General features: G+C 37.9%; 2 protein-coding genes across 2 annotated transcripts; one reads left to right on the top strand and one right to left on the bottom strand.

Moving 5' to 3' along the window:
- The first annotated feature begins 7,212 nt into the window (after window positions 1-7,212).
- maea (macrophage erythroblast attacher, E3 ubiquitin ligase) lies at window positions 7,213-13,624 on the top strand. The gene is given in 9 exon segments (XM_042769845.1): window positions 7,213-7,362; window positions 9,983-10,165; window positions 10,254-10,457; window positions 10,531-10,653; window positions 10,877-10,953; window positions 11,099-11,207; window positions 11,356-11,489; window positions 11,676-11,892; window positions 12,019-13,624. Coding segments are annotated over 9 exon segments (1,212 nt in total). The 5' UTR covers window positions 7,213-7,293; the 3' UTR covers window positions 12,115-13,624.
- A 934-nt stretch (window positions 13,625-14,558) lies between these two features.
- aldob (aldolase b, fructose-bisphosphate) lies at window positions 14,559-17,697 on the bottom strand. The gene is made up of 9 exons (XM_042769846.1): window positions 17,541-17,697; window positions 16,753-16,865; window positions 16,293-16,504; window positions 16,029-16,083; window positions 15,781-15,941; window positions 15,540-15,623; window positions 15,285-15,459; window positions 14,982-15,195; window positions 14,559-14,794 (listed from the first exon to the last, which is right to left on the bottom strand). The coding sequence occupies exons 2-9, from the start codon at window positions 16,862-16,864 to the stop codon at window positions 14,707-14,709; spliced, it is 1,101 nt and encodes a 366-aa protein (XP_042625780.1). The 5' UTR covers window position 16,865; window positions 17,541-17,697; the 3' UTR covers window positions 14,559-14,706.
- Window positions 17,698-19,460: the final 1,763 nt, after the last annotated feature.

The following is a 19,460-nucleotide window of genomic DNA, read 5'->3' as shown; positions in this document are numbered from 1 at the left end:
GCAACTGTAACCAACCATTACATCATCATTACTCTGGAAATGTGTGGCACAGCTCCTCAAAACTACACCACTCCCATTCAAATCAACAAAGCTGTCTACACTGGAAGTAGCCACCTGCTTTTGCAGAGTAGTTTAATTATTAATTAATTACAGCACACGAAAACAGCAGTATAAACTGCTGTAAACTGCCATTCACTTCTGTAGAATGGAAAAAAAAAATACTATGGAAGTCAATGGCTACCACCAATTATTTGGTTATCTACAATCTTCAATTTTTTTCACTTTTTGGTGAACTATCCCTTTAAGGTACAATTGCTTCAATTTATTATTAATTTGTAATTATTTTAAAATGGACTTAAAGTCGGTAAACTCATTAAAGTGATACTCCATCCCAAAATGAAAATTTTGTCATTAATCACTTACCCCCATGTCTTCCAAACCCGTAAAAGCTTTGTTCGTCTACGGAACACAGTTTAAGATATTTTGGATGAAAACCGGGAGGCCTGTGACTGTCCCATAGAATGCCAAGTAAATTGTATGAAAAGTATGAAAAGCATACATTCTGACGATGTCTTTCACACTTTTCTGGACCTCGATAGTGTAATTTACTTGGCTGTCAATGGGACAGTCACAAGCCTCCCGGTTTTCATCCAAAATATCTTAAATTGTGTTCCGAAGAGGAACGAAGCTTTTACGGGTTTGGAATGACATGGGGGTAAGTAATTTTCATTTTGGGGTGGAGTAACCCTTTAATTAATAATAATAAAAAAAAATACATTAAGAATCATTTCAGAATAAGATTGTGAGGTGTCTACATGTATTTAATGAATTGCTGAGTTTTCACACAGCATTTGTCAGTTAACTCACTCTACATCCAAAGGCTGAAGGCTACATACTGTATGTTGTGTGACGTACTGTATGCTGCATTACTGCTACTACAGTATGTGAATGACAAGTCAATCTGGAAACACATACTGTATCTTGCGTGTGTGCTCTCCAGTGGAGAAGTCAGATGGATTGGCTCTCAAGCAGAAGTGCCCCGTTCTTTATGAATTCATTAGCGCTGGTCAGGACCTCCGGGGAGCGCTGGTTTTGGCAAGTGAAGCGCACAGTATGCGTTACGTATGTGATCCGAGTTCTTCAGCCACATTTAATAAGCTGGCTAATCACGCCAGTGCCGTAAAACGGACGCTCATGCATTGATCCAAAAGGAAAATTACTAGAAAAAAATCCATGATTTGTTCAGAAAAAGTCTAGCTTTCACCTAATTATTATTAAACCTAAAGTAACTAGTTTTATTACTTAATATAACATTCCAGATGACAGAAAATGGCATCTAACGAGTTACAATAATCAACAATAATCGTCACACCACACAAACTTGATGTACAACTTGTTCCCTAAAGCATTCTTTCATGTGATTCAGAAAGCCAAAATAGTCTTGAAACTAATGTTCATAAACAGAGGGTCAGTTTTGCTACTGCAAAATCCTAGTAGGAGTATCTTCTCTAAAACCAACCAGGCATGTTTCCTCCTTGTAAAACAGCGCAAGGACATAAGAAGGTGAAAACCATCTCAACACCAAACCGCACATCCACCAGTCAAATCAATTCTGAGCCGTGGTGAGAGGACAGCTGGGAAAAGAGCCCGTCAGAGGACACAATCTAAGATGAATGAGGAATATCTCAAATGACACCAGTGAAAACCTCAAAAACCCATTGAAAAAGACAATGAAAGAGGGAGAAAATAGAAGTGGGGAGAGGCAAAGAGCATAAGAAAGATGCCTCTGAGAAAGATTATGCTGCCTCACACACACACTGCTGCTGCTGCCGCCTCCCTTCCAGCACACACACACACACACACACACTGCAGTGTGGCGAATGGGTAAACTCCCTCACATCGCCTATCCTGAAGGGAAGGGGGTGCATGGATAACATTTCCCTAAATAAATTCAGTGTGACTGAACGGATCCTATTAAACTTGGCTGCAAACGGGGTGTACTCAGAAGTGAGGGAGTTTGATTATTTAATTGAGATGAGAGCTGAGAGTTAATAGTTAGTTTTTAGTTCATTGTCAGACTGTATCTAAGGAATATCTGGATGGTGAATGCCAGAGAACAGGCAGTGATTCGATCGAGATTATTATAATATCAGCTCGTGCTGTGATTCCAGTCAACCATGTTCTCAACAACAGACAACATTCTACAGGATCCTATAAAAGCACTTCTGCTCAACTACACACCAAACAGACACTAAAAATAGGACCAAAGTAAATTGCACACATTATATCACTGAGTATACAAACATATATAAGACAACTGACTAACAGTGAAAGTAGACTAGACTACTAGGTTAGGTGGCATTAAATACTTGAAGACCCTGACATGTCCTGGTGTAACATGCTAGATTTTCTAACTCTTGTATTATTATTATTATTATTCATGACATTAGAATGACCTCATTAATACAGAATATTTGTAATTTTTAATCATTTGTCACACCACTGGACTTATAGAATGATATATGTAACCCTGGACCACAAAACCAGTCTTAAATCGCTGGGGTATATTTGTAGCAATAGCCAAAAAACATTGCGTGGGTCAAAATTATAGATTTTTCTTTTATGCCAAAAATCATTAGTATATTAATAAAAGATCATGTCCAATGAAGATATTTTGTAAATTTCCTACTGTAAATATGTCAAAACTTAATTTTTGATTAGTAATATGCATTGCTAAGAACTTAATTTGGACAACTTTAAAGGTGATTTTCTCAATATTTATATTTTTGCACCCTCAGATTCCAGATTTTCAAATAGATCCTAATAAACCATATATCAATGGAAAGCTTATTTTTTTCAGCTTTCATATGATGCATAAATCTCAATAACGAAAAATTGACACTTAAGACTTGGGTCACATATGATAAATAGATTTGCGAGAACACTTTTATTCACACACTTTAATATTTTGTATCATTTTGACTTGATGTTGAATTAAAAGTTCACAAACGTTATTTGTTAACTACACTTCAGATTGCACGAAAAACACAAAGAAACAGTAACGTATTTCTGAAAACAATGTTTTTATGAATTTATTCAAATAAGCTAACATGTAACTATTTAGGTATAAAATACATGTAATGTGTTATGAATGAGCTGCAGTTAGGCTTTCGTTAATGCAAATCTCAAGCTCATTCGCAGTCCAATCCGATTTTTATATATTAATCCTCAATCCTTATTAATAATAAACATACAGACAGATTCAATAGCAAAATCAGGAATCATATATTTAATGCATCCTTAAACTTTTAAAGCTATTGTCCGGGTTTAAACTTAATATCTAACGTAAGTGACTGGGAACGCACTTACTCATAGTAACCCTATTACTGCCAGAGAGTTGACAACTAAGTGCCCTTAAATGCAAGTGTGTTAGCTTAGAAAGCCAGCCGCCTTCATCTGCCTGACAGACATAAAAAGAGCAAATGAAGACAGGGCTCTGTCAGCGTCTACTGGCGAGCACACCCGCAGCCCGAAGAGAGAAGCAAAGCAGTCACAAACCTTGCATCGCCCGGTGTGTGTGAAGCCTGAAGTAATTGAATGTGTTGGATCATAGGGTTTGAAGTGCGACGAAAATGTGACCAATCAGGGCCGTGTGACCGGTGAGGCAGCCAATCAGGACAGGCTACGCTTGGACGAAAGCCAATCATATCAAGGCTCAATGCTCCTGCGGACACAGAGGGGTGGGGGAGGGTCCACTCGCGTGCTCGCGCAGAAAACAGAAATGTGAGCGCGATGCGGGGCAAAAGTGAGTGTGGAGGAGGAGGTGCTGAGGAGGAGAAAACAAACTTTGTCTTTATAAAATAGCGACCCGCACTGAAAGCCATGATTGAGACAATGAGCAATACACGACCCACACCTTCACCTTAGTTTATAAAAACAGCAGCATTTCTATTTGGAAATAACTGAGTGAAGATCACTAGAATATATTCTACTGATAAAGACATTATTAAAGGGATAGTTTACCCGAGAAGCATGTGGGTAATTAAACAGTTGCCCCATTGACTTATAAATTATACAGAAAAAATACTGGGACCAGAAACTGATTACATTCTACACATTCTTCAAAATATATTCTTTTGTGTTCGGCAGAAGAAAGAAGTTCATACAGAAGTTTGGATAAACCTGTAATAATAATAATTATTATTATTATTATTATTATGTAATTATAATATATTGTGCTACATTTACCACACCTCACATTTTCTTTAGATGTTGCTTATACTGACGAAAGCCCATGGTCAATTGTTCCTTACTTAAAGGGATACTAAATGCTTAGACTTTTTCTTCAGATGAACACAAAACGAAGTTTTTAGAAAATATCCATCTCTGGAAGTGCATGATTCAAGTGAACAGTAACCTTACAGAATTGGTATGTCTCACTTATAGTTTTGCCTTTAAGAACATGTTTCATCCAATGCTTGTCATATGGGTTACAGTCTTGATCATATGGCTTTTGAATCAACCGTTTTGAGTTTGTAATCAACATGCATTGTATACACTCCCAGAGTGTGGAGAAAATTCCTTTTTGTGGGTAGGTCACACAAAAAAATAAAAAAAAAAAAATAATTCGTAGCCATTTGAAATCTTAAAAGCAACCGCCGCTGCATTTTGGAATGGAAATGCTACACACATGTAACATTAGCTGTTGTTTTTGATTTAAAGTTCGTTCACTACCAGTCAAAAGTTTTGAACAGTAAGATTTTTAACATTTTTTTTTTTTTTAAGAATTCTCTTCTGCTCACCAAGAGTGACCATCGGGTTCTTGGTCCACCTCCCTACCTAGGGCCCTTCTCCCCTGATCGCTCAGTTTGTGGCCGGGCGGCCCCACTCTAGGACAGAGTCCCGTTCCTTAGGAAGAGTTCGTTTTTTACTTTTTAATAAATTTAACAAAGATGTCAAAACAAACTTCTTTCACATTGTCATTAAGGGGTATTGTCCCTGTAGAATTTTAAGGGAAAAATAATCTGTTCTTGCAGTTGTAGTAGCAGAGAAACGAGAAGTTCATACAGAATTTTGGATCAACCCATGTATAATCATAATAATTTTATTCTATGCATTTATTGCGGATTATAAAATATCATCACTGTGCTACATTTACCACACCTCACATTTTCTTTAGATGTTGCTTATACTGACGAAAGCCCATGGTCAATTGTTCCTTACTTAAAGGGATACTAAATGCTTAGACTTTTTCTTCAGATGAACACAAACAAAGTTTTTAGAAAATAATCCATCTCTGGAAGTGCATGATTCAAGTGAACAGTAACCTTACAGAATTGGTATGTCTCACTTATAGTTTTGCCATGAACATGTTTCATCCAATGCGGTCATATGGGTTACAGTCTTGATCATATGGCTTTTGAATCAACGTTTGAGTTGTAATCAACATGCATTGTATACACTCCCAGAGATGGAGAAAATTCCTTTTTGTTGGAGTGTCACAAAAAAAAAAAAAAAAAAAAAAATATTCGTAGCCATTTGAAATTAAAAGCAACCGCTGCATTTTAATCATGGAAATGCTACACACATGTAACATTAGCTGTTGTTTTTGATTTAAAGATCGTTCACTACCAGTCAAAAGTTTTGAACAGTAAGATTTTTAACATTTTTTTTTTTTTTTAAGAATTCTCTTCTGCTCACCAAGAGTGACCATCGGGTTCTTGGTCACCTCCCTAGCTAGGGCCCTTCTCCCCTGATCGCTCAGTTTGGCCGGGCGGCCCACTCTAGGAAGAGTCCCGTTCCTCTAGGAAGAGTTCGTTTTTTATTTTTAATAAATTTACAAAGATGTCAAACAAACTTCTTTCACATTGTCATTAAGGGGTATTGTCTGTAGAATTTTAAGGGAAAATAATGAATTGAATCAGTTTGGAATAAGGGTGTAACATGTGGAAAAAGTGAAGCACTCTGAATACTTTCCAGATGAACTGTGTATATACACATGTAGGAATAATAGCTCTAGTCTAGTTGCTCAAAATAGTATTGCTGACCACAATTACTTACATTTTTTTTAGGTTTTGCATTTGAATGTATATTTAGACATTGTCAAACACTCAATTTTTTTTAGGTATAGTTTTTTAAATGTAACATTTCTAAAGGTGAATTACTCACATCCCAGTGTTATTTTATGATTCTCACATAAGCATACAACACAAGTGAATGTTATAAAGGAAAGCAAATATGGAATTTAACCCAATAAAGAAGTATAAAATAATGTTTAAAAACACAACCAATTGCATTCAGTGAAACTCTTGATTGAGCAGTCTTCACTGAAACTCATTCAACCTACAGTGAGGACGTTAAAGAGTTAGTTCACCCAAAAATTAAAATTATGTCATTAATGACTCACCCTCATGTCACACCACTGTTGATGTACGACGCTGCTGACGTGTTTTCTTTGTTATTGGGCACACCAGAAAACACGTCAGCAGTGTCGTACGTCAACAGTCACAAAAAGACCCCGAAGAGAAGACAATGCTGAATAAAGTCATAATTTTTGTTATTTTTGGACCAAAATGTATATTCGATGCTTCAACAAATTCTAACTGACCCTCTGATGTCACATGGACTACTTTGATGATGTTTTATTACCTTTCTGTACATGGACAGTATACAGTTCATACATTTTCAATGGAGGGTCAGAAAGCTCTCGGACTAAATCTAAAATACTGTGTTCCGAAGATGAACGGAGGTCTTACGGGTTTGGAACGACATGAGGGTGAGTCATTAATGACATAATTTAAATTTTTGGGTGAACTAACCCTTTAAATTAAATTAAATGTGGAGAATGTTAACTGTGACAAGATGATTAACAGGCCAGTTTACAGTGTGACAGAGCAGTGCGTTAAAGACGCAACTGTATGACGTAATATGTCACAAAGCTTCTACACACTCAAAAGTGTGTACATTTTCTTCTCCAAAAAAGTGGCGTAGTATAAGTAGGCACATTGGGACACAGCAGCGGCTCTGGGATCAAATAAATGTAGGCTTGGTGAGCAGAATAGAATTCTTAAAAAAAAAAAAAAAAAAAAAAAAAAAAACATAAATCTTACTCTTCAACCCCTGGTAGTGTATATTTTCAATATTCAAGCAAAACCAGACCGTCTGGCTCCGTGACGCTTGAGAACCGCGCCGTCCGTCACACTAGGAGGCAGTAATGAGCAGTGCGTCACAGCCGCACGAAGACCGAAGCCGCGAAGAAGACGAACAAACGCTCCACAGTTTCCCCAAAGCAAGATGGCGGTGCAGGAGACGGCAGCTCAACTCTCTATGGCCCTAAAGGTGCAGGAATACCCAACTTTAAAGGTCTGTCAAGCCTTTCCTCTCCATACTCTAAACACACAGCTGAACAGATTCAGTCTGCGTTATAAAACCCTCACAACAGATCATCTAAGGGAGTCTATCGGTAAGGTTGGATGTGTTTGAATGTATTTGGATGGTTTTCTGGTTAGCTCTAGGGCTAGATAACTTAGCAAAACAAGTCCCACACAAACAGATCTTAGCGAGGTGATCGCAAACTGTACAGTTATACATCGACGGATCTATAAACGAGAGCAATAAAGATGAATAATGTCAGTGTGATGCCTGTCACCTCGCGTTCCGACAGTCTTAGTTTATTAGGCGCTGTTTATCCCAACACAGGTTTGTACACTAGTGTAACCAGCGAGCAGTGCCGTTGACGAGAATCGTTAGTAACACGAATCGTATCGGATTTATGGCTACTTTGTAACCGAGTACTGGTCAGTCTCGTAAATGCGTTTGATTTGGAGTTGAACGCTGTCGTCGAAGGTTGTGATCCAGACAGCACGATGTTCGTGTGTCTAGATAAATGCTGAAGGAACACACACACACTGGTAAGTCTCGATCGGTATGTATGTGATTTGTGCGATTTGTTAGGTTTGTTTTGTTTGTGTTGTGTAGATCGGTGTTAGTTTGTATAGAGTTTATAGCTCAGGTGTGGGCTCTCGATGAGGGGCTTATTATTTAATAGCTGGCACGCAGCACCTTTGTTCTCTGCGTCACAGATTTTTTCCTGATTGATAGCGTCGAGTTGGATGAATGCTCACGGGAGTCGTTTGATGATGAGTTGAATGCTTTGTAACCCGATTAGCTCATGCATCTCCTTTAAAATGACGCCTGGTTATGTGCACGCGCACTGAATGTCAATAATATATGGTCTTCACTGCTGTGTCAAGGGCATGTTGCATTCTGAGCTGGTCTTGCAGCTTTGGGAATGATTTCTTGATCACTGCATCACGATGAACTAATCACTTTATTCTTTGTGTGCAAAATCTTAAGGGGTTATGGAATTATGAATAAAATGTAAATGTATGGGCCAGTTCTTTGTTGGAAGGCACTGATTCTTGTAATATTTTACAGAGTCATAATGCATTAAAATTGGCATTTATTTATACAAGCAAATTGTGTAATAGTGTACAGCTGTAAAGCAATACATTTTTCTTTTTGACAGTGAGGTGTTGACGTTTGAAAGGTTAAGTTATGCGTAGATTAACAGTAGTTTATCTTCTATTGTTTGATAATGAAAGAAATTAATATCTTACGATTAAAATGAAATATTTGATACGGTATAATTTGATTTGGTTCGGCTTAGTTGTCTGCTTATTTATGCATCATCGCTTTTTTCAGTCTTTTGCATATATTCTGGTTGCATTCACTTCTCGCTGCCAAATTAGGTTGCACCTTGTAATCCCACAAAGGTTAAAGCTGCAATAATAGCACTGACTGATGTAGAGCGTTTATCTACTCTAAAACATCTGTACATGAATAGAGCATTGCAAATGTTGATACTACTTATCTGCCCTGGATGCAAGGTGACAGATGGCCTGATCAAAATAAACGGGCGGATGCTGAGAGATAAGATTGAAGGTTTATGCATCTCGTACAGCCGCTCATCCTGGCCTAATGGTCATGTCCACCTTTATGACCTTTTCTCTCAAACGGACAGCTGAAAGAACACAGTGCACCATTGTTAGACATCTGGAACTAACTTTTTTATGTGTTTGTGTCATTATTTACTTTTTCTTTTGATGTGTTGCTTTATTTAATTGTTGGGTGTTGTTGATAATGATGATTTTTTTATTTTAGAATTTTTGCTTTTTTTAACCTAAACTTTCATGCATTAAAAAGTACCAAAGGTTATGGTAAAAGTAATCCTTATGGTTATAGTAGTCTTATGTGTATATAGCAGTCTTTTGATTTGATTAAGTGATTTGATTTGGTTTTGTATTATTTAATTTAGGCTTTGATTATTGCACGTATATGGAGCAAATCAAATATGATCATTGGAGGCTCAGCTGTACTTGCTTGACACGCAAGAACAAACCTCATTGGTTCTCGTGCATCAAGCAAATACAAGAAAAGGTTTTAGAATTTTTATCATATATTGATGTAAAAAATCTTGTGTAATATAGCTTGTTTCTGGTTTTTATTGTTTTTGTTATACTTGTATTTTTTGAATGGTTTTTGCCATGAAAATAGCTTACATAGCATTAAATAAAAATATACTATTACTAATACTCAAGCATGTACATTTCCATGTTTACCATATTTGATGAGCTCTGTGTATTGCCATTGATCACTGTTTTTACATGAATAATCGGTTTATCATTTAACCTGATCATGTCTCTTCAGAAGACTTTTTGTGAAAGGATGGAAATCTCTGGTTTCATTCAAAATATTTTCATTCGTGTTTGGAAGTTGAACAAAAGTCTTAAGAGTTTGGAACAACATGAGAGGGAGTAAATAACAGGATTTTTATTTTCGGGTGAACTGTCAATAATGGTTCCCTCACGAGAGAATGTAATGATGGATGAAGTGCTTTGTGAACTCACACCATGAAGAATGATATTACTGAGCTTCCTGAAAACTGTGCCTGGTAATGAAATGCAATTGTTTATCTCAACAGGTTCCTTATGAAACCTTGAACAAGCGCTTCCGAGCAGCTCAGAAGAATATAGACCGGGAGACCAGTCACGTGACGATGGTGGTGGCGGAGCTGGAGAAGACGCTCGGTAGCTTTCCGGTGGTGGATACCGTAGTCTCTCTCCTGGATGGAGTGGTTGAGAAGCTCAGCGCCCTCAAGAGGAAGGTATGCTGAGGCATCATGTTGAATAGATTCAATTTTACTGCATTTGTACCATTTACACTAAAGAGTGAAATGGTTTCGCATCTGATAGGCAGCTGAGTCTATCCAAGCAGAAGATGAGAGCGCCAAGTTATGCAAGCGGCGCATAGAGCACCTGAAGGAGCACAGCAGTGATCAGCCAGCCAGCGTCAACGTTTGGAAGAAGAAGCGCATGGACCGCATGATGGTGGAGCACTTACTACGCTGTGGCTACTACAACACCGCAGTCAAGCTAGCCAGACAAAGTGGGATTGAGGTGCGTCTCCACTTTTTCTGTGCAGCGAGTAAGATGCCTGCACTGTTTCTCATGTGATGTTTTGTCTTTGTAGGATTTGGTCAACATAGAAATGTTTCTTACTGCAAAAGAAGTTGAAGAATCTCTCGAGCATCAGGAAACGGCTACCTGTCTGGCTTGGTGCCACGATAACAAGTCTCGCTTACGGAAAATGAAAGTAAGAAACTGGGTTCAGCTGGGTTTGTTTTTCTCTCACTTGCTGTTTTTAAATATGTACTTGTGTTTTAACTGTCATTATGGAGCCACATTGTGGTTATATTTCTCACAGTCTGGGTTTTCACTGGCTCGCTTTTCCTTTTTAATTTTGCCGTTGCCTGAAAACGATGCAATTTAAAAGGTAAAGTTTATTCAGTTTTGTTGAAATATGTCCCTGTTTCCAGAGCTGTTTGGAGTTCAGTTTAAGGATCCAGGAATTTATTGAACTCATTCGACAAAATAAACGGATGGACGCGGTAAGGTATGAGATGTTTTTTTTTTTTTTAATACTGGGTCTTCATGGCTGGACATGACATGACTGCCGTTCCAAGTTTCTCTGAATTACTTGAATTTATTTTTAAACAAAGTATAGTTGGTGTTATTAAATCAAAATGAATGTCCTTTAGACATGCACGCAAACACTTCAGCCAAGCAGAAGGAGGGCAGTTGGACGAGGTACGGCAAGTGATGGGCATGCTGGCGTTTCCCTCAGATACACACATTTCACCGTATAAGGTAAATTACCTTTCTTTTTCATTATTATCTGAAATGTATCTGCCACTCCGGGGAATTGTTTCGATATTGATCATTAATTGTTTTTGAATATGCTTAGATGCAGGTATTTGTCTATTTGATGTGTATTATCTCTTATCTTTCCGCGCAGGATCTTTTGGATCCAGCTCGCTGGAAAATGCTGATCCAGCAGTTCAGATATGACAATTACAGATTACACCAGCTGGGGAACAACTCCGTGTTTACCATTACCCTGCAGGCAGGGCTGTCTGCCATCAAAACCCCGTATCCTCTCTGCAGAAAAACCTTCTAAGACTTTCCAGTTTGCACGTCCAGCAGATCATTCATTAAACTCAGGATTTTGAGTAATATTGGGCGATTTCAACATGCAGTGCTTTGACAGTAGAAGTAGGGTTCATTATTTTAATTGACTGTAAATGATCCTTAAATCAAGTTGTTGAATTGTTGTAGAATTTTATTTTTAGTTTGATGGTATTGTTATTTTGATGGTTGTTTTTTCAAGTTGTTGGGTTGTTGTGTCTGCAGTAAGTCGCTGAACAAATTGGCTCAACATCTTCCCATGGCCCACTGTGCAAACTCAAGGCTGGTATGCAAAATCTCTGGCGAGGTCATGAATGAGAACAACCCACCCATGATGCTGCCTAATGGCTATGTTTATGGATACAATGTGAGTTTTGAAGCTAGTTTTGTGTTCTGCTCTTCAGTATATATACTACCAGAGTACGCCGTTTTGAATTCTATATATTTGCTGTGTAAATATAGTGATTAATGCTCCCTTGCCTCTGCTTTTCAGTCTCTCTTGTCTATTCGTCAAGATGACAAGGTGGTTTGCCCCAGGACCAAAGAGGTTTTCAACTTTTCCCAGGCTGAGAAGGTTTACATTATGTGATGGGAGCTACACATAAGTTTTGGGACGCCTTTGTAGGCTGGGCGAATCTCACATTGACCATTTGTCAAAGGGCGTCAATCCTTCAGCCCTTGTTCCATGCAAGTGAATCTCATTGACAGTATGTCCTCGTCCTCAGCTGGCCTGCAAGACCTTCTCTGAACTGATGGTTCAAAATAACAATGCAGTCGTCCTGCACCAGACGGACTATTGTGACGAGGGATTTTTTTGGGTGTTTTTAAAAAGGTTGATAGTTTGGCATTTATTGAACTGGTTTCATTTCAGTAGTGTAAAACAAACCAATACGACTCCATATCAATCTCAAAGGAGCTTCTTCTTTGTAGTGTGTTAACAAAATGAATTATTCATTGTTGTTGTTTTTTTTTAACAAGGGCACCCATTTAGGTCATAATTTTTAGATGGGTTGTGAGTAGGTAGTTGTAGAGAACAGTCTCCGATGCCTTGCTTTTGCACCTGTGAAATCTGCGACAACTTGCATTTATGTCAATGTGGTATTTTTTTTTGACTGACATCCTCACTTTGGGGCAACATGTTAAAAAAAGTTGTAGCATTTATAGCAATACTGCTCTTTGTCCCATTTCTGTGGGTTCTATAGACTTAGAAAGAAATGGCGGTGTTCTTTGGTGTCAAAAATCACATTAGTTTACACTTTAACTGTAAATACTATACTGACGACTTATGGACTTTTATATAATCATCATTCATCAAATAAAACATCCTGTGTATGACCAAAGTCCTTTTAGGACAAGTATGCAAGATTGGATTTTGATGGATATGCCTAAATTTGGAGCAATTTTTTTAACTAATGGTATGTTGTGTTATATAAACAATATCATATGTTGTAATTAATAACTTCATGCTGCATTTAGTGCTGTTTTATGACTAAAGGTTTCAATGGCAAACCTAAACCTAACCCTAGTTTTTGTGGTTTTGGGTTTCAGGGTAGATTCAAATCTCACACAGTTTTATTACATGGACTGGAGTTTTGTTTTTTGTCCTCCAACGTTAGAATTTGTTATTATCCAGCCTTGATTTTGTGATGTAAATGTCTTGTGTGAGTTTCCTTCTGCTGCAAAATGGATTCAAATGGATCTTTTCATAAATACAGGCTAGTTTTACAGAAGTCTTACATTATTAGAATTTGCAAATTCATTGTAAGTCGTGTATAGACTCGTTTTGAGCACAATTTTCAAAACAGGAAGTTGTTAAGCACGGTTTGATCATGTTCACCCTTGCACACATGCCTAGAAAGTCTCAGGTTTCACAGGATCAACAGCAGGTAATCAGTGAGTGGGATCTTTGAAAGGCCCTCTGGTCTTTTAGTTTCACTTTGAAGTGCACCAACATCTGTTCCTGTTGGAAGTTATTCTCCAAGTATATGTTTAATTGTAACTGTGGAAAGACTTGCTTAGAAACTGCGCATGCATGTGTATTTTGGTAGGGTAGATGGGTTGTTTGTGTCCAATTGCCAATAAAGATTGTTTTGATTATGTATTGTCATTGCCTTAAAAACATGGTTAAACTCCCAGTCCCAATGGAGAAAAACAAATATTTCTTACAAATTTACATTTAGGTGAAAGAGAAGCACTGCTATTACTTATAACGTATCCTAAACTAGGAGCTTTGTGGTTTTGCAGGTATAACTAGTGTGACCATTTAGCTAATATATTCGAATAATAGCGAAAATATAATTTAGTTCAGACTAAAGACTGTCAGCTTTTGCATGCATGGTACTTAGCTGGTGCAAACATGAACCAAGGTGATTATAATGGACAGACTGCTTTACCCACAGCAGTGGAGAAGAGGGACAAGAACATGGTGTCCACATCACCCCAGAGGTATAAGTAGACTTTTGTCAACATATTGTTCATTATGAAAACATATTTTGCTTTATAGTGTTCTGGGGTGCGTTTCCCAAATCATTGTGAACTAACTGGTCGCAGGTTCCATTGAACTCTATTGGTACTGAAGGAACATGTGACCATAGTTGCTTTTGGGAAAAGCATCCCCTGATTGATTGCACTAACACGTTGAATGCCTTATAAGCAATAACTGGCAACCTGTAACATGTATGGTTTGTCTTTTCCCCTATCAGAATAGGAATATGTGGGGAAGGACAGCAGAAGATGAAGCAAGACAGAAAAATCTTCATGACATTGTGGTGCTCTTCAATCAATCTTCATTTTTGTTATTTGTAATTCAGCTTTTTTTGTGTGTTGGATGTTATGTTTTCTGAGTTTGTATGAGGTAAGAATGAATATTTGATTTTGAGTTTTATACGTTTATTACTTTATTTTCATATTAAAGAGAAGCACTATAAAATGGTTGGGAATGATCTTTAAAAGTGGGATTTTTTTAATTTTTTTCATTTTGTAATTTATTCAGTTATTCACATGTATGAAAACTGAAATTAATTTTGGTTACCGTTTCTACTTGAGTCATTTTTGTTAGAACTGCATGAACATATTTAATTTGTACTATTAACATGTGTACACATAAACATGTCATCTGGAATATCCTTTGCCTGTAAATTTTGTACTGTCCAGAACAAGCTGCTGTCGTTTGTTGTTGATCTTAGTAGACGTAGCTGGCAGTAAAGAGGGACTGTGTAGATGCTTGGTCAGCCTGACCTGAGGGTTTGTATTCACCTTTTGATGCAAGACTATTGATCTGAAGGGGAAAAAACAAAAATCATCAATATGTGCAGCTTTGATCAATATGGTAGGCCTATTAACTGACAGTATAATAAAGCACAATATCATTTAGAAGTTTTGAAAAGTTGCACTATCGTTGTAACTTGACTGCCCACATGCGGTATTTTAAGATTAAATCATATTTTCATTGATTACCTTTGATTGTTTGACTTGGGAATTGTGTGGAGGGTTTTTTGTTTGGTATTCTTGTTTGCTGCTTGTCCCTTCCATGCAGCAAGAGCCGAGGCCTGGAGAGCACGGCCATAAGAGAAGCTCAGCTTCCAGGGTCTGTGCAGAGGAAGCTGGTTCATGGCGTTCAGATTCAGAGAGGCCTCCTCCTCACTTTGACCACCAGAGAGGAAGCAGATGCCTGAGAATCAGAAGAGAGATGATTGATCTGGTTTGTGGCGTTCATATTATGGGGAGCATCCTCTTAGGTTCATCGTGTGACTGTCTTACCCGGTACAGCAGCTGGCACTGTGCGTCTGAGCGCAGTGACTGTTGCCATGGCAACCTCCTGAGGGGTGTACTTCTTAGTACAGGATTGTCCAGCGGTGACCATGTTTGGTTTGAGCAGAGTTCCCTCCAGATAAACATGGTGGTCAGAGAGAGCCTTGTACACAGCCGCCAGGACCTTTGGATGCAGTTCGTTAGGAATTATTTTTGACTGATAATTTGGCTTTGCTCAGCTTGTTATTCTGGGAGGAAGTTTACCTTCTCAGTGGCATACTGGCACCGTTGCAGATCATGGTCTCCGTCTGGGAGGATCTCAGGCTCTACAATAGGCACTAGGCCATTCTACAGGAACGAGGACGGGTTAATGAGAAAATAGGACAGTTTGTAAAGAATCTTAAACAAATTACTGACATGCTATCAGTTGTTTAGAGTCGTGTGAATGGCTGCTTATGGACAATTAATAGGATTCCATGAACTAAGCACATTCTTTTAGAAATACCTGTTGGCAAATGCTGGCATATCTGGCAAGAACATTGGCGTTTTCAGCAATTGCAAGAGCAGAGGGGCAGCTGTCAGAGATCTTAAGCACACAACGCCACTTGGCAAAGTCACAGCCATCCTTTTTGTATTGGGCACAGCGTTCAGACAGACCGTCCAATCCTGAGTGAAACGGATCAAGCACAAATAGCTTCCTTTAAAATGGATACAAGTCAGGATAGATTAATATGCATTTAAGTAAAAATGTACCCTGTGTGGTTGTCTCTCCATCGGTACCAGCCAGTCCTGCTGTGCCTTTGTCCACCTTTAGGCATAAAATCACAATTAATACTTTTATTTATAACATTGCATTCCAAAACTAATGAGATGACCTTGTGTATGTATACAGAAAAGCAGAGAGAAGGCTTCTACCAGTCCTTTGGTCTTCTATATGGCTGTCGCAAGCATAGAAATGCATAAACACGTTCACACTATGTTAGAGAAAACATCTTAAAAAGAGCATTGAAATCTCACCTTGATACCAACTACGATGCCCTTGTCCTTGATGACTTTTGGAAATGGAACTCCCTGGTTTGATTTCTGGTACAGTGTTTCATGGAAAAGGATGACACCACCAATATATTCAGAGACTGAATTGTCTACAGAGAAGAGTATGTCGCGAAAGCTGCGACGGTTCTCTTCAGTGTTCTCCACGTTTATCTTCTGAAAATGCTTTGCCATGCTGCCTAAAATATGAAACGCACATCTAAGAACATCTGAAAATGCAAGCTTACCATTATGTCTTCAAAAATACAATTCATTATTACTACAACCATAAAGCTGATAGAGGAAATGCAATCACAACACTGTTAAAAAACAATTATTGTACCTATTCAGCAACATCGGAAGTATTTTCATTGCTTATTGTTGATCACTTAAAATATATAGCATAGAGTTGGTACTCTATCCCATGCAATACTCCACAAATTCTTACCTGTGGACTCATCTGCAGCCAGAATGCCTTTTCCAGTAGCCACAATGCGCTGGGCAATTGTGGAAAGCTCCTTCTTCTGCTCCGTAGAGAGAGCTGGAAACTGATGTGTCATGCTGGGAAAAGAGCAGAAGAAAAATTATTTGCAAAATATTACCAAATTTAAGGAACTTCTATTATTCAGATCACTGGGTTATTCACAGCTGTCTGTAAATATTTGCCCTAACTGCTGAACTTTAGCCCAGAGAAACACACTGGCTCCTCTCACTGAACAAACAAGTCCAGGGTTCAGTCATGTTTTCCTTTTTATTAGGTGCAAAAAAAGTGCAAAACGTTTCACACATTCGTGCAATATCGTTAAGAACTGTACAAAAGTGTCTTTCATACACTGTGTATTTATGAAAGAAGATAAACCTCCTTTTTCGCAGTAAACTAACATGACATTTGCCTGCATTCGTCCCGTAGATAATTTGCATACTGCACAATCTAACCATCATACAACCAAGACAGTTCTGCAATTTCAAAGAAATATTTGGAATATTCTTACAGTGATTTATGACTTGCATTAAAGAGCAGAACCTGAATATTTAGCGATTTCATTGCACTGACACATCTGCAGTGTGTGCATTCGATTCTAAGTGTTCACATTTTAAAACAAGTTTATGCATTAGCTACTCTACCCTTCTAAAATACTACACTGACATATAAAATAAATATTAATACTTTTTTCGTAAATGCGATGATAATGACACACACACACAAAGAGCTAAAACTTAAAAAGCCATGCTTACTTGATTGGTCTGAAGGCGAGCAGCACTATGTATGAACTACAGATGAAGCGGCCTCTCCTCGAAGGGTTTTAGTGAATCGGGACCGAGCGATTCGAGCGAGTCTCTATTTATTCGAGAGCAGAGGGAGGACAAAAGTGATGCAAACGGGCGTGCTCAACCTCCAAGAACGCCATTGGTTGGGATATTGGACGGGTGTGTGAGAATATGTGCGTAATATGTGGATTTTGGAAGAAGAGTTTTAACCTGACCTTAGTGTTACACATATTTAAAATGACTTTACAAAATCTTTTTAAAACAATGAATCAAGTGTGAAGCACAGGGCTGGAAACGTGAGATCTGAGATAACAGAGATGATTTTCAGGTTTCTTGTTTGTCATAGGGATGTAATCTTGAGATTTTATGTGAAAGTTGATTTTTTGTTTTATTTTGTTTCTAAAAGTGTCATGTCCCACTGCAATATGATATTGCATACAATGCATAAACTATAGTGTATGCGAAAGAAAACACAGTGGCAATAATTCTCCTTATAAAAAAAAAAAAAAAAACCAAGGCTATTATGGATCCTGACGACAGAGATATGACATCATACAAGGCCAGCAGTAGTGTGAGGTTTACACAGGGTGTACTATTAACTGTTTAGACGTGCAGAGGTGCCTGCAGTGGGGAATCAATCCAGATGAAATCAGTCATTTGATGCTTTTAAACTATAAAATACATGCTGTGCAAATCAATTCAGTTGAACTTCACAAACATTTCTAGTACGAATCATCTTGAGTTGTGGCACTTTATGTAAAGTATGCACTAAAAGTAAAACACCATATCCAAACAATTACTTTCTGTTGACTTGTGTGTGTGTGTGTGTGTGTGTGTGTGTGTGTGTGTGTGTGTGTGTGTGTGTGTGTTTGTGTGTGTGTGTGCATGCCAGAAGAGTGTGGTTAACAGACTTGTCTGATTGCTATTGACATCAGTCACAAACAGAAATTGAGTGTTGGTTGGGGCGAATTACATCAACAGCAGTTGATATAATCTTTTTGGCAGACAGGCAAGATGTGGTCTGATGAAAGGGTATGAGCAGTCAGGCCATTGATAAACTTGCTGCATGATGAAGACAAAGACGTGTACTGATGCACAGACACTTTGAACCAAGAGAACAAAAATCAAGGGATTTCACAACATGAACTCTGCATTCAAAAGCAAGAGAATCAAATGCATGCTCAAGGACAGAGTCCAAATAGTAGTTTGTGCACAGAGCGTGACATTTAATAAGAACTGCAATGAAGTAAGTCTTTGAGTCAAAGTACACACACACACACACACACACACACACACACACACACACACACACACACACACACACACACACACACACACACACATACCTACCTAGAGGTTGGACTCAATAATGTAAATATTTAAATAATTATTAAAATAATGTAAACACACAGTAAATAGCGTTTAAATTCCTCCATTTGAATGTTGTTTATAAGAACATCTTCTGCAGTTTCTTTTTTGGTTTTTTTGAAGTTTTTTTGTTGTGAATGCTTTTATTCATCAGTTTTAATGCTGTTATTTTTACAGCTCCTGCTAAAAAGGCTAATTTGATTTTGAAAATGATTGTATTGGAAGTCTAACAAGTCACCCGTTAACACCAAGTGCTTGTAAACACCGCTGAACACAACGTATACTACACTTATGTTACAAACGAGAGAATACTGACACCGTAAAGATAAGTAAAAGGTAATGGCAATTTTTTTTTTTTTTTTTTTTTTTACTGTAGTTTAAATGTAATAAACTCCAATGGGTAAATGATAAGCTCAAGCTAATTATAACAGCATCATTACTTCAGTCTTCAGTGTCACATGATCCTTCAGAAATCATTCTAATATGCTGATTTGAAAATACTTAATGCTTAATGTTTTT

This window comes from Cyprinus carpio, chromosome A14, assembly GCF_018340385.1.
Source record: "Cyprinus carpio isolate SPL01 chromosome A14, ASM1834038v1, whole genome shotgun sequence".
Taxonomy (NCBI): Eukaryota; Metazoa; Chordata; class Actinopteri; order Cypriniformes; family Cyprinidae; genus Cyprinus; species Cyprinus carpio.
This window is presented reverse-complemented; position numbering and strand designations above follow the sequence as displayed.